Source organism: Alosa sapidissima, chromosome 24 (genome assembly GCF_018492685.1).
Source record: "Alosa sapidissima isolate fAloSap1 chromosome 24, fAloSap1.pri, whole genome shotgun sequence".
Lineage (NCBI taxonomy): Eukaryota > Metazoa > Chordata > Actinopteri > Clupeiformes > Clupeidae > Alosa > Alosa sapidissima.
Window position 1 is genome coordinate 7270371 of NC_055980.1, and position 11974 is coordinate 7282344.

Sequence of the window (11974 nt, forward strand, 5' to 3'; positions counted from 1 at the left end):
CAAACCAACGTTATAGCAATCATCAACAGTGTAAAAGCAATGTCTTTCAACAGGAAATCGAGTCCATAAACTTTCACCATTATAATTCCCTATCACTGTTTATGCAACGAATGTTTAAGAACGAAGTTGTGTTCTTTGCTCTTCGGTGATCATAGGCTACAATGTTGATATTGTTTTTATATTTCATCCTGGATTGGTCAATACAGTACATAAAACCTTGCTGACAGCGGTGGGATTCGAACCCACGCCCCCGAAGAGACTGGAGCCTTAATCCAGCGCCTTAGACCGCTCGGCCACGCTATCACACAAAGCCTTATTTCGAGATGTGTTTCAGAGAAAAATACGATAATTGCGCCTTGTGACTAGTGATGTGATCTTATTAATAACACGTGGCACTTCGAACATGCAAATATGTTTTGGGATATTTACTGCAAGGAACCAACGTTTCAGCAATCATCAACGATGAAAAAGGAATGTCTTCCGACAGGAAATCGAGCCCTTACACTCTATGTTACCAACATAATTTCCAATAACTAGTTATGCAACATATGTTTCAGAACGAAGTAGTGTTCTTTGGTCTTCGACGATCATACATACTACAAAGCTGGTATTTTGATTATTTCATCCTGGATAGGACAACAACACATCTTATAAAACTTTTTTGACAGCGGTGGGATTCGAACCCACGCCCCCGAAGAGACTGGAGCCTTAATCCAGCGCCTTAGACCGCTCGGCCACGCTATCGTATAGAAGAAAAATACAGGATATTTTGCAGAGAACAACACGCCAATCGCGCTTTATGTCTAGTGATGTAATCTCCTTAATTACACGTGGCACTTCGAACATGCAAATGTTTTTGGTACACTCACTGCAACAAAGTAGCCTAACGTTTTTAGCAATCATCAACAGTGTAAACGTAACTAATTTTCTAGTTGAAACGAAGAATCAGTAGAGTGACAGTTTACAATATTTCTGTTTACAAGGCCATCGTGACACCAAATATCGATACATAGGTAACGCGAGGTAGTTCGTATTCATGTAGTTTTAATTGGTTCTGGTTTTCCAGACAATCAAATATCCTCCTTATAATCCAAGGTTGACTATGCACTTGTATTGTAATGCAGAATATATGTATTTTGATTCCACCATTTACCCTATTAAGATTTAGTCAGGATTTCTTTTTTGAAATGTCAAAATGGGAATTAACAAGTTAGATGATGGAAATGGATTGTGATGTTGATATACACAATCATGATAATCTAGGGTTAAAAATATTTGTTTTATTTCCATATTCGTTGAGACAACAAATACCAAGTATTCATACAGACCAAGTCTTCATCAGAAGCATTTAATGCAGCCATGGCAAAATCTTACATATTCTTACATGCACAATGTCTTCAATACATACAAACTATTGAGAAGAAGAAAAGAAAACACTGCATGCTCCAAGGTGCATCCAATGTATTGATGAACTGACGTTTTGTCAGTTCATTTGTCAGTTTCTTCAGTGATGGGCTTTTCTTTTCTCAAGTTGCTTTTGTGAAAGAGCTGCACCTGGAGTATAACCTATCAAGGTGTGCAGGCTCCTCTCTAGCTTCCATACATACAAACTATACAAAATTAGGAAAAGTTGAAGTAAACAAAGTTGAAGTAAACATTTGATCCTGAAAAGCTCTCAGGTAAACCACTATTGCCCAACAAAAAAAAATGCCAAGGTGGGCATGGAGGGAGAGGTAGAGTGAGACACTAGCCCAAGACAAAAACACCACCCAGACATCTGTTTATTTTCTGTGAAACACTAGACAATCGTCACAGGAAAGCACTGTAACACATTTGAACAAACTGCTTGTAAACATTTCTCTTTTGGTAATGGGGACACTCTGGCCAATGGAGTGATGGGGCTTTCTCATTCCTCCATCAATGCCCATGCCTCTTCTGCCTTCATGTAGTACTGATTGGCCAGACGTCCCTTCATCGCCTCTATGGCTGCATCTGCTGCTTCTGTGAAGCGGTCACCTATAAAACATGGCAGGAGTTATTCAAAATATCATTCATTAAAGCAACAGCATGCAGACAAAGGGGGGGGGGGGGGTAAAGCACACTTTCTTCAACTGGACCAAACTGGACTATGGTATCACATTCACCTGCTCTTTGGGGATCTGCGTCCAAGCCGAAGCCCCCTTCCTGGTACATCTCTGCCTCTCTGGCCAGTAGGAGGTAGCGTGGTTCATCCTGCATGCCGTCGAACTCACCGCCCTCGTCATAATCGGTCATGTTGAGGGCACAGTCATACCAATGAATAGCCTCTTCCCAGTCCTGTTTCCTGCACAGGCGCATATTAGGGTCAACCAAGTTATGTCAGTCATACAGTACAAGCAAAGATTGAAGCCGAATTATCTTACATGCAACAATATGGGTAGTACTCGCTTTAAAACAAATTGATGAATGAGTTAATTAAGGTAATCATCAAAAGATTATACAAGCAACAGTCTTTGACAATGATAAAGCATTTTAATGCATCTTCCCACCTGCTGGGTGGAAGGTTGAGACCGTTGTCTAAAGCCCTGGCGACTAGAATCATACTGGGCCTGTCGCCAGCCTCAGCAGCCTGCAGGAGGTAGCGGAATCCTTTCTTCCTATTCTCCTCACTGTCCTGTGAGGACCAGGGGACACATACATATCAGAGAGGATACACACACACACACACACACACACACACACACACACACGCACACGCACACGCACAGGCACACACAGGTCAAAATCGCCCAAAATCGCAAACCTGCATCACCTTCAGATAAGTAAAGCATTCCCAAAAACTCAACAACAACAACAACAACATAACTCCAGTGGTGCAAAAGGCCTTTGAAACAGAGGAGTAAGAACATGCCTCCAGTTCAATCTCAGAGAGGATATGGTGGGGCAGCTGGAGGTAGCACTGGCCCAAGGCCACGATGGCCTCTAGCTCCTCACACATGGCTGCCCGCTCCAGGTGGTAGATAGCAGAGTGCTCGTCCCACGGCTGGTCCTTCTCACAGAATCGACCTCCCTCGTGGTATCGCACCATCGCAAGATGGACCTATCCCAATGGGGGTCGACGGGGGGAAAAAAAAGAGTAAGAGTGAGTTCAAATGAAAGAGTACAGACAACAACCGATGCTTGTTCAGCTGTAACTCCTGCCCTTTCACTGAACTACATAAGAAACCATGGCTATCATAATCAAGCTAGCTTCGAACACACCACAGGGAGTTTTAGTTCTACGTGTACCACATACCAACAATTTGCGGGTTTTTACCTTGCCCAAAATGGATTTTCCAATCTTCCTCTCCTGCACGAGAGAGTTGAGTCTCTCCACCTCTACGGCGACACAGGAGGGTCTGTGGATGTGCGACCGAGATGAGTGGTAGAAACTCCACTTCTCGTCTGTAAGCTGCGGAACAGACGTGCAAACTCACAAAGCGAAAACCAAACAGAACAGGGCTGTATTACCCCAAGTCTTCTTAGCACTGTGTTATTCGTAAGGCATACTTTCATTTTTTGAGGTGTTTCCCAGTGCCAACTTAGCTAAGTTGTACCATATCAAAGAGATACATATTCTGTTGGCTGACACAGCTTGGCGTTTGCCATTGAAGTATTCTGCTTTATCTTCAAAACTAATTACTTGGATTGACCTTATTTGTCTTTTAATACATGTTTTTTACAAATCATACCTACTAAATTAATGATTAGTTTGTTAGTCAGTTTTCATCTGAAACTACATCTTTTTAATGCCTGGGAAAAGCTGTATTGGTGTCTAAAAATAAGCTGTGACAAGACCAATGTGTGCTTAGCCTCCTCTGACTGTCCAGACTGACTCACAAAACTGTTTATTTAAAAAATACCAACTTGCATACAATGTCTTGTGCTCATATATTACTTATATTAAACACCTGTGTACTGTAGGTTTCTGTAACAACTAATTCTACAAACAGGAATCAAGCCGTTTAAGTAGCTGATGAAGCTACTTAAGAGTAGGAAACCCTCATAGAAACAGAAATTTCTTTGCCCAGGTGCCCCTTTCGAACTTACACTGTACACAGACATGGGGAAACACAGCCCAAGTGTTTTAAAAACAAAATATATACATGTTTTGGATCCAAGTCAGAGCAAACCACATAAAATCTGTTTCTTGTTAGAGGACCAAAGGGTCTCCATACAATTATCATTATGCTGATACATTTTTAGGCATGCAAGGAGAGAGGACAGACATGACAGAGCAAACAGATGGGATGCATGAGAAAAGCTTTGTGGAAAAGTGAACAAACAAGCCACTCCATACTGCAAGGCAACCACTGCCGTCCAGCAACTTGATCAGGCAGTGGGAAATGAAACGTCAAAACAATTAATCGAAGGTTCATTGACGTTTATCAAAAATCCTAACTACATGCTCACAATTTTGGGGCCTTATCAAAAATGCAAAAACCAATGAAGTACTAAAACATTAAAAAACAAAACAGGCTACGCTCCTATATTATTTAATTCTATGGAAATGTTAGGGCCAACAGAGTGCTTAAAAACATTACTTATCAGCCACAGGTAAGATAAAAAAATTGGCACAAATTGAAGTCCAAGTTACATATCAGGGGTCACTGATGCGAATGCAGAGTGAATTTGAAGAGAAACAGATTGAACCTGAGGACTGTCTGCAGCTTGGGAGAACTTGCTGGCATTAACCACCATTTTCTGGTAAGAGAAGGGATGAGGATGATCAGGTAGAGTGTAGTAGGTTGGATTAGGGAAGGAGACACACAGTGTGAGAGAGAGGGAGAACCACAGACTTGACCCCCACCACCCAAATTGGGGATGTGTAGTACATGAGTCCAGGAGGGGTGGGAGTAGGGAGGGGTGTAAATGTAGGATGAAAAGGACAGCTGCATAACTGGGTTACTGATTACTGGTGAGTAATGAGGATTCAGGGCTAAGAAGTATTTACCCGACGAGCACTGTCCTCATCCGACTCTGAGTAATGTCTGAAGTAGTTGGGGCGAACCTACATTGTGATGTACATTAAAGCCACCATTTAATACACATACAGTGTTTGTGAAAGCACAACTGTTGCAGTTATGGCAAATGCAAAAAAAAAAGCATAAAGCAAAAGCTCACTCGCTTATTACTGGTGCCTCTGATCACATTGCATATATTGCCATCATATTTATTTGTGTTATCATTTATAACAGTACAACTGTAGCATTGTCTGCTAATTTAATTCTGTGTTTTCATTATGTGACTTAATTACAGTGGGACATTTACAAATACGACAGCTGGAGCTCAAGAGATGCTTTATGGAGTTTCTGGGGTAAGGAACAGGAAAAATGTCTTTACCCTTCCAGCATGGTCTGCTGGGTCCCCATCGCTCCGTTTCTCGCTAGGATAGCCACTGTCTCCTCCATTTTCGGAGTCCTATAAAAACAACACAGAAGTGTTGTAGACCGCAGACTGTAGACTGGTGTTTATGCACTGCAGTATACTGTCACTTCTGTCACACTGTAAACAGTGATCGTTTAATGCGTGATGGTCCTGCTTACTTGGTGATCAGCGTCGTTGGACTCGTTCGAAATTGACCAGCCTAAAGTGGGAGATAAGAGATGTTTTCAATGTCCATAAATAATAGCAATAAGCATTTAAAAAAAACATTTATTCACTTCAGATTATAGATTTGTTAGAGCACTGCAGCATCATCACTAAAACAAATTGATATCTCTTCTACTAGGGGGCAAAACATAACTACCACAAGTAAAATCTGAAAGGAACACACCAACTTTTGGGGAAATTAGCTTATTTTCCGTCTAACCCAGAGTAAGATAAGAGGATAAACCCTTCTCTTCTCTGTGTGTGCAACAACTCAATCTGACACCATTAGCCTAGCTTAGCATAATTCACTGGAAGTGGGTTACACCAGTTAGCTTATATCTCTGTTTCCCTATATGTATATAGTATTGTTGTTTTGATGATTACAGTACTCAGGTAATGCACAGTACACCGTTAATATCATTCACCACATGATGGCAGTGAGCAAACTTAGGAACATGGATCCCTTGCTCTCTTACCCAGAGGTGATCTGGTGTCCATGGAGCCCATTCCGTCAGGGGAGTAGGGGGTGGACTCTGCGTCACTCATGTTGTCATCTGCTGAAGAGGTCTCGGAGAGCCGGGAGAGCAGAAGGGGCGCCCGGTTGAATGAGCTGGTTCTGACACGGGGGGAGCCACAGATCTCCTCACAACCGCGCAACACCGTTTGTGCTGATTGCTGCTCATGTGGATGTGAATGTGTGTGTGTGTGTGTGGGGGGGGCATTCATAAATGGGTTACCATTATACATATGGTACATTATACATTATACATATATGACATGGAGAGCACTCAACAAACACTTCATTATAAATACTGCCTAGGCTACAAATGAATTTATGATGGTATGATGGTTGCCCTGAACAATTAAATCTCACAAACTCAGTATCCATAGAGACAGAACTGTATGCCCTTCTACTCGGTCATAACTGTGATTTACAGTGTTATTTATCAGGCACTAGTGGTTGAGCCCATTTTGAGCCCAGTGATTAAGGACTCACCAGCAGTTTGTTGGTGCAGTCCAGCTGGCTCTTCTCTTGGGGGGCCAGGTCAAAGGCTGAGAGACCCATACTTTTACAGATTGAATTGCATAAATGAGAGTGGAAGAATAAGGCCATACCACGGACACCTATAACGCAACATAACATAACATAAACAAGATTTAGCAACAAGTGTTGTGTCTATAATCATGGCTAACAGCATGTTATTACAGTTCAAAAACCAAAAATGATGTGCCAAATTGTTACATTACACTGATATGTGAAGTGGAGGAAGTTGCTCATTACCCAAGTTCCCATTCCCAAAGTCAGTGCCTAGTGACGTGTGAATCTGGGGGTCTGTGTAGAGGTCACCCACTCCTTGGATGTCCACCACAATCAGCTGGTGAGCGGAGCGCTCAAACGAAAAATGACTGAATGCCTTTAAGCAGAAACCCCAAAGAGGAACCAAGAGGTTAAAAAAGATCTGAGTGACCCAGTACAGGGAACAAAATCTCTCTCTCTCTCTCTCTCTCTCTAATAAGCAAAGTGCTCTTGACCTGGAGTAATACGATTTCATGCATTTGATTCAATTGAATTAAACTGCATGCTTTTAATCAATTTTATTAAATTGAACTAAGGTCTACTTGTTTGACTAGTCAGTCAGAGTCTGCTTGGAGCACACACCTGTGGAGTAAGGCGAATATTGTCGTCTCGCACGAAGCCCGAGTTGGAGTTGTACTTGATGTACTTGCCCTCGATGTAATGTTCCAGATGGAACAGTGGCTTGCCAGGTCGCTGTATCATCTCAATCGCACACATCTGCATGATGTCCACCTGTGTGATGCACATACAGAAAGACATACACATAACCATGCAATTGAGCCCAGTTATCAATTCCACTGGAAATTAAATTAAGATGCATTCACATTGAAAGCTAAAGGTAATGAGGATATAGCCAATGCTTATCCAAAGAGTCAAGAGATTGATCATTGATCAGGGAATCGAGGCAACTGCTTACCAAGCAACAAAGCTACAGCTGACCTGACTAAAGACTACTACATGTAGCATTACAAGGCTCAATCAATTAAAGATTCAGACAATAAAGCCAGACATAGATCATCTCAAACAACAGAAAATTCTTCTGCGAAGTATGAAAATACAGATTCCAGTCACTGATAGCGAACTGAAACACAAGTCATGCATATTAAGCAAAGTGAAACCAGTTCCTCAAATTACCAACTCTTGTACGGTGTCTTGACACTGATAAGGCATACTGTACTTCTTCAGTCCTCTAGAGGAGCTGTACCTGTTTGGGCGGCCTGTGGCGGTTGTACTCCTCCCCCCACAACTTGGCTTCCATCTGTAACCGAACGTCCTCAAAATAAACGTCACGATCCACTGGCTCCATGTAACGCTTTGCCACATAGTTGGATGCCGATTTCCAGTTGTTGCTGTGGGAGAAGTTTGAGAGTTTCTTCCTGCCAAAAGGAGAGATAGAAACCACAGTCTTTTCAGAGGTGATGAGCCAGAAGGGTTAAGCTGGAGAAGGAGGGGAACATTTTTGGGAGTATTCCATTTTCATGACAGAGCCGAATACCACTGCATGACAGATAACCTTTAGGAAAAACCATTGTGAAGCTCTGGTATGGAAAATAAGCTCGGTCTCAAAAATATTTAGGAAAAGGAGTTTGTTTTCAGAAGACAGTAAGGATTTTCGACTGGTACTTGTTGCATTTACTTCAATAAACCATGGGAAAACCTTTATAAAGCTCCATGTCTGTCACACAGTGGACTAAATAAAAGGGTACATTGAAGTCTTAGGGATGTATACATCCTATTCTTAGATTCCTTGGCTTGGAAATCAGCCATAGGACCCTGAGAGAGGGCTGTTTTGATGGTGGAGGCATGTGGGATATGTCAATAGAGGTCTAGCCCGTACAAGTCCACATCAGTTTTTCACACACTGCTTAGTGTGCAAGATGATAAGTTCAGACTCACATACTCAAATCTACACTCGTGCAGTCCTTCACTGTGCGTATCACACGTTACTTACGTTCTGTAACATTCTCTCATGGCTCCTCTGCCGAAGGGCTGCACCAACAAACAAAACACAACTTTACCACGTATAGACCACTTAAGCTGTAAACTTAATAATATAGCAGGTTCACTTGAATTTCATAAGTCGCTAAATTACCTGGCCAGACATCTTGATGTACACTGTGTCCTGTGACCATTCACTGGTGATAGCATTGTATCTAGAGAGGGGAGATGAACATGTGATAGGTCTCCATGAGTCAACATTTGATAAAACTGGCTGTCATAATAACATTGTAAACATCCACTGAAAGAGTCAGGAGTTGATTAAAAGTAACTGAGCGGAGGTCAAAGTAGAAATGCAGAGGGAAGTGACACTTCATGAACCAACAATAGAGTAAAAGTAATACTACATAAAAATGGCTGAGGGCAAATCTAGAGAGGCATTCACGTTGCTTTAGCAACTTTTTGTAACCCATGTCTCAGACTGCAGGGAGAAACTACATTTTGCTATTGCTATTCTTAGGTCATTGCTTTCTATGAACAGCTTTGGACATTCATATCTAGGGCCATTATCCCCCTTAGTTTCTACGTGAGGTAAACAACATTTCTCCTCAGGCTTCTAGCCAAGTCACCATCCCCATCGGTTCATCCCCCACTCCCTCTTGACATGTTCAACATGCCACTGCCGTTCCCTAAAAGTCCAATATTTACGCACTAGGCGGCGGGCACGCGCTCTCCCAGCGTGGTCTGGGACGCTCTGTTCCATAAGTATCATCCCACTTGGAGCACCATCCCACCGCCTCGGTCTGAGCGAGAGAGGTCAGTGGCACACTGCCATTGGCTCGTGGTCAAAGGAATGTGGGGAGTGAGGTTACGAGGCATTTAAAATTAGCCCCCTGTTTAAAAGGGAGAGAAGCTCGAGATTGTTGGGGGGGGGGGGGGGGGGGGGGGGCTATGGAGGGGGCGAGAGCGGGGCTCTTGGTCAGACACAGACCTGTATCGGATGCAGGGCTCCTTCTGCACCTCCTCCAGGTGGAACTCTGCCCAGGGGTCAGGCATGGACCGAGCCTTCTCAATGGCACGCTTCCACTTTGTCTGCAACAGAGGGGTGGGGATGTCAGGCCATAATACAACTCTCTCTCTCTCTCTCTCCCTCCCCCCTCTCACTCTCTCCCTCACACACACACACACTCTCTCTCTCTGTCTCACACACAACAAACACTCCTTTGTGCCTTTGCTGCTGATTGATGATCCGTTTCCCTTTCCTGTGTGCGGCATGCAGATAAAGAGTTGGGCTGAAAGTATGAGAGAAACCCTAGACAGACGACAGAGAGCAGGGGAGGCACACAGGAGCAGGAGCAGGGGCTGAAAAGAGCTGCATGCACACAAAGGGAAGCAAGCATGAGAATGGGCTCCCCAAAACACCACCACAATGAGTCAGGGGCTGAAAGGTCTTAAGTACATGAACACAGAGGCCAAAGGGATTTGAGAGGAAAACCAGATGTGTCCTGCCACATCGTGTTGTTTGTGTTGTCTTGTGATGGCTAAAATAGCAAGGTTGCCGTAGCATTACTGGTTGGTCTGATTGGGCAACAACTAACCTGCGTTTCTGTACAAGGATGTGAATCATTAACTGTGTCATAAGGAACATGAGATAATAGCCTGGGCTCATCTGGCATTAAGTTACCCTCGTATGAAACGTTCTGAGAACAAGCACCGATATGACGGTGTGCCAGACGCAGTGTCTTGGCCAGATAGGTTTCCAGTATAGACGTGCATGGTGGTATGGCAGAGGTACTATGTCAGTTTATATTTAGCACTGAAGTATTTACTTTTTCACTGGTGAGAAGGTCTGCTGACACAGCTGACACAGATGTCCCCCTGAAGAATCCCCCCCTCGATGTCCCCCCCTCGTGGAATCGCCTTGCTAAATGAAATTCAACCCACCCATCACAAGATTGCTGCAGCCCACTGATATATTTCTGAGGTGCAGGGGAACAAGCATGGATCCCTTCCAATAAAAATACACTTTGACCCACTTTCAAGTGATCTAGTTGATGATTGACTATATTGAACTTCATTATGTCTGAGTTCTACTTTACCAGATAAAACAGAAGAAGTTTAAAACAATGGAGCGTTGTGAACGTTGTAAACAGTGTTTTATTGGTCCTATTTAATGCTTTGTGCTTTCAATGATATCAAATGCCATGATACATTTGAAGAGCCTGATTGAGTAAACCGCATTGAAACTATGAATGGCTAGTGTAGACAACAGTTTTGTAAAAACTCCTAGAGAAGAGAAAAAAGTGAGCATGTGCTAAAACCAAGTGAAGGAGAAATGCAGCAGCGTGAGAGGAATTAATCATGAATTAATGGGGAGGAAGGAGGAAGATGGTTATACAGATGCAGGGCAGGATAGTCATTAAAGAAAACACGTGTGTGTTGAACCTACCCGACCTGTCTCAGTTAACGAACCAAACCTGACCGCCCGCTTCTCTGGGTCTGACTGCTCTGTGGTCTATAAGGAGAGGTACAAGAAACGTTTTCTTTTGTTTTATAAAGACAACATATGTGACGACACATATGGAATGTGTACTTTGCAGACCCTGGAAAAGAAGAAGTTAGAGTTAGAGGGATAGGTAGAGTTGTTCTGTTTACATCGAGATGTCGTTTTGGAGCACTGACATCACTTCCTGCTTCTCAGAAGCGTCTGTGGAGGAAAAGCTGTCAGTCCACCACATGCTACATCTCAGTAACAGATGGTTCAAAGTCCAAATATGGGAAGAGAGTCCCTCCTCTGCCTATTTGCTATTAGAATGCAACACTTTGCATAGCCAGCAAAACAAACATACTGGCTATGCAAAACAATGACAATCAGGTAGATTACTTCACTGAGTCATTCAGTGTTGATCACATCAATGCTTGAGCAAAAGAGGCAAAAAGAACTTCAGCATACAGTCAGCAGTTCAAGGCATATATGATGTGCAAAGCCTATGGGGAACTGACAACAGTAACACAGCAGATCGAATGTGTTCGGTGAAGCTGTGGCCTTTGGGTAACACCACTGTTTCACCACTGATAATGCTGAGCATTTTAAAACGCAACGCTTCTCCAGGAAGTAGCCTACAGCAAGCACCCACACTGCTCTGAACTTTCCATTCTATTGTAGTAGTGTAAGGATGTACACAAAAGTATACTGTACTAAAAGGACAAGTGCATGATACTGTACAAAAATGACATTGTAATTGTATAGTGCAAGACTGAGGGTATCAGAACTTGAATCATAGAGCCAATAAGAGGTCAAAACAATGCTTTCACAGAATGAGTTAAGGAAGTATGTTTTCTTACTCT

General features: G+C 42.9%; 1 protein-coding gene and 2 non-coding genes across 11 annotated transcripts in view; all 3 read right to left on the reverse strand.

Annotated features, from left to right (window-relative positions):
* Positions 1 to 221: 221 nt before the first annotated feature.
* Positions 222 to 303, reverse strand: trnal-aag. Its single transcript has one exon. It is a non-coding gene; the product is annotated as a tRNA-Leu (tRNA).
* A 359-nt stretch (positions 304 to 662) lies between these two features.
* On the reverse strand, positions 663 to 744 carry trnal-aag. Its single transcript has one exon. It is a non-coding gene; the product is annotated as a tRNA-Leu (tRNA).
* A 516-nt stretch (positions 745 to 1260) lies between these two features.
* eef2k (eukaryotic elongation factor 2 kinase) overlaps positions 1261 to 11974 on the reverse strand; it is a 12193-nt gene continuing 1479 nt past the window's right edge. For 4 of the 9 annotated variants that reach the window (XM_042082859.1, XM_042082856.1, XM_042082855.1 and 1 more), the window contains exons 2-20: positions 11972 to 11974; positions 11076 to 11141; positions 9618 to 9718; positions 8781 to 8841; positions 8640 to 8677; positions 7893 to 8064; positions 7271 to 7420; positions 6893 to 7025; positions 6608 to 6735; positions 6087 to 6285; positions 5565 to 5605; positions 5362 to 5439; positions 4973 to 5029; positions 4672 to 4722; positions 3296 to 3430; positions 2891 to 3079; positions 2529 to 2653; positions 2145 to 2323; positions 1261 to 2016 (exon numbers count right to left, since the gene is read on the reverse strand). The exon at positions 11972 to 11974 is cut by the window's right edge and continues 275 nt beyond it. In XM_042082859.1, coding sequence (XP_041938793.1) covers positions 1907 to 2016; positions 2145 to 2323; positions 2529 to 2653; positions 2891 to 3079; positions 3296 to 3430; positions 4672 to 4722; positions 4973 to 5029; positions 5362 to 5439; positions 5565 to 5605; positions 6087 to 6285; positions 6608 to 6735; positions 6893 to 7025; positions 7271 to 7420; positions 7893 to 8064; positions 8640 to 8677; positions 8781 to 8841; positions 9618 to 9718; positions 11076 to 11141; positions 11972 to 11974 — 2016 coding nt within the window. In that variant the 3' untranslated portion in view covers positions 1261 to 1906. The remainder of the gene's footprint in view (positions 2017 to 2144; positions 2324 to 2528; positions 2654 to 2890; positions 3080 to 3295; positions 3431 to 4671; positions 4723 to 4972; positions 5030 to 5361; positions 5440 to 5564; positions 5606 to 6086; positions 6286 to 6607; positions 6736 to 6892; positions 7026 to 7270; positions 7421 to 7892; positions 8065 to 8639; positions 8678 to 8780; positions 8842 to 9617; positions 9719 to 11075; positions 11142 to 11971) is intronic. The other 5 variants (XM_042082861.1, XM_042082862.1, XM_042082860.1 and 2 more) reach the window with 5 other exon arrangements.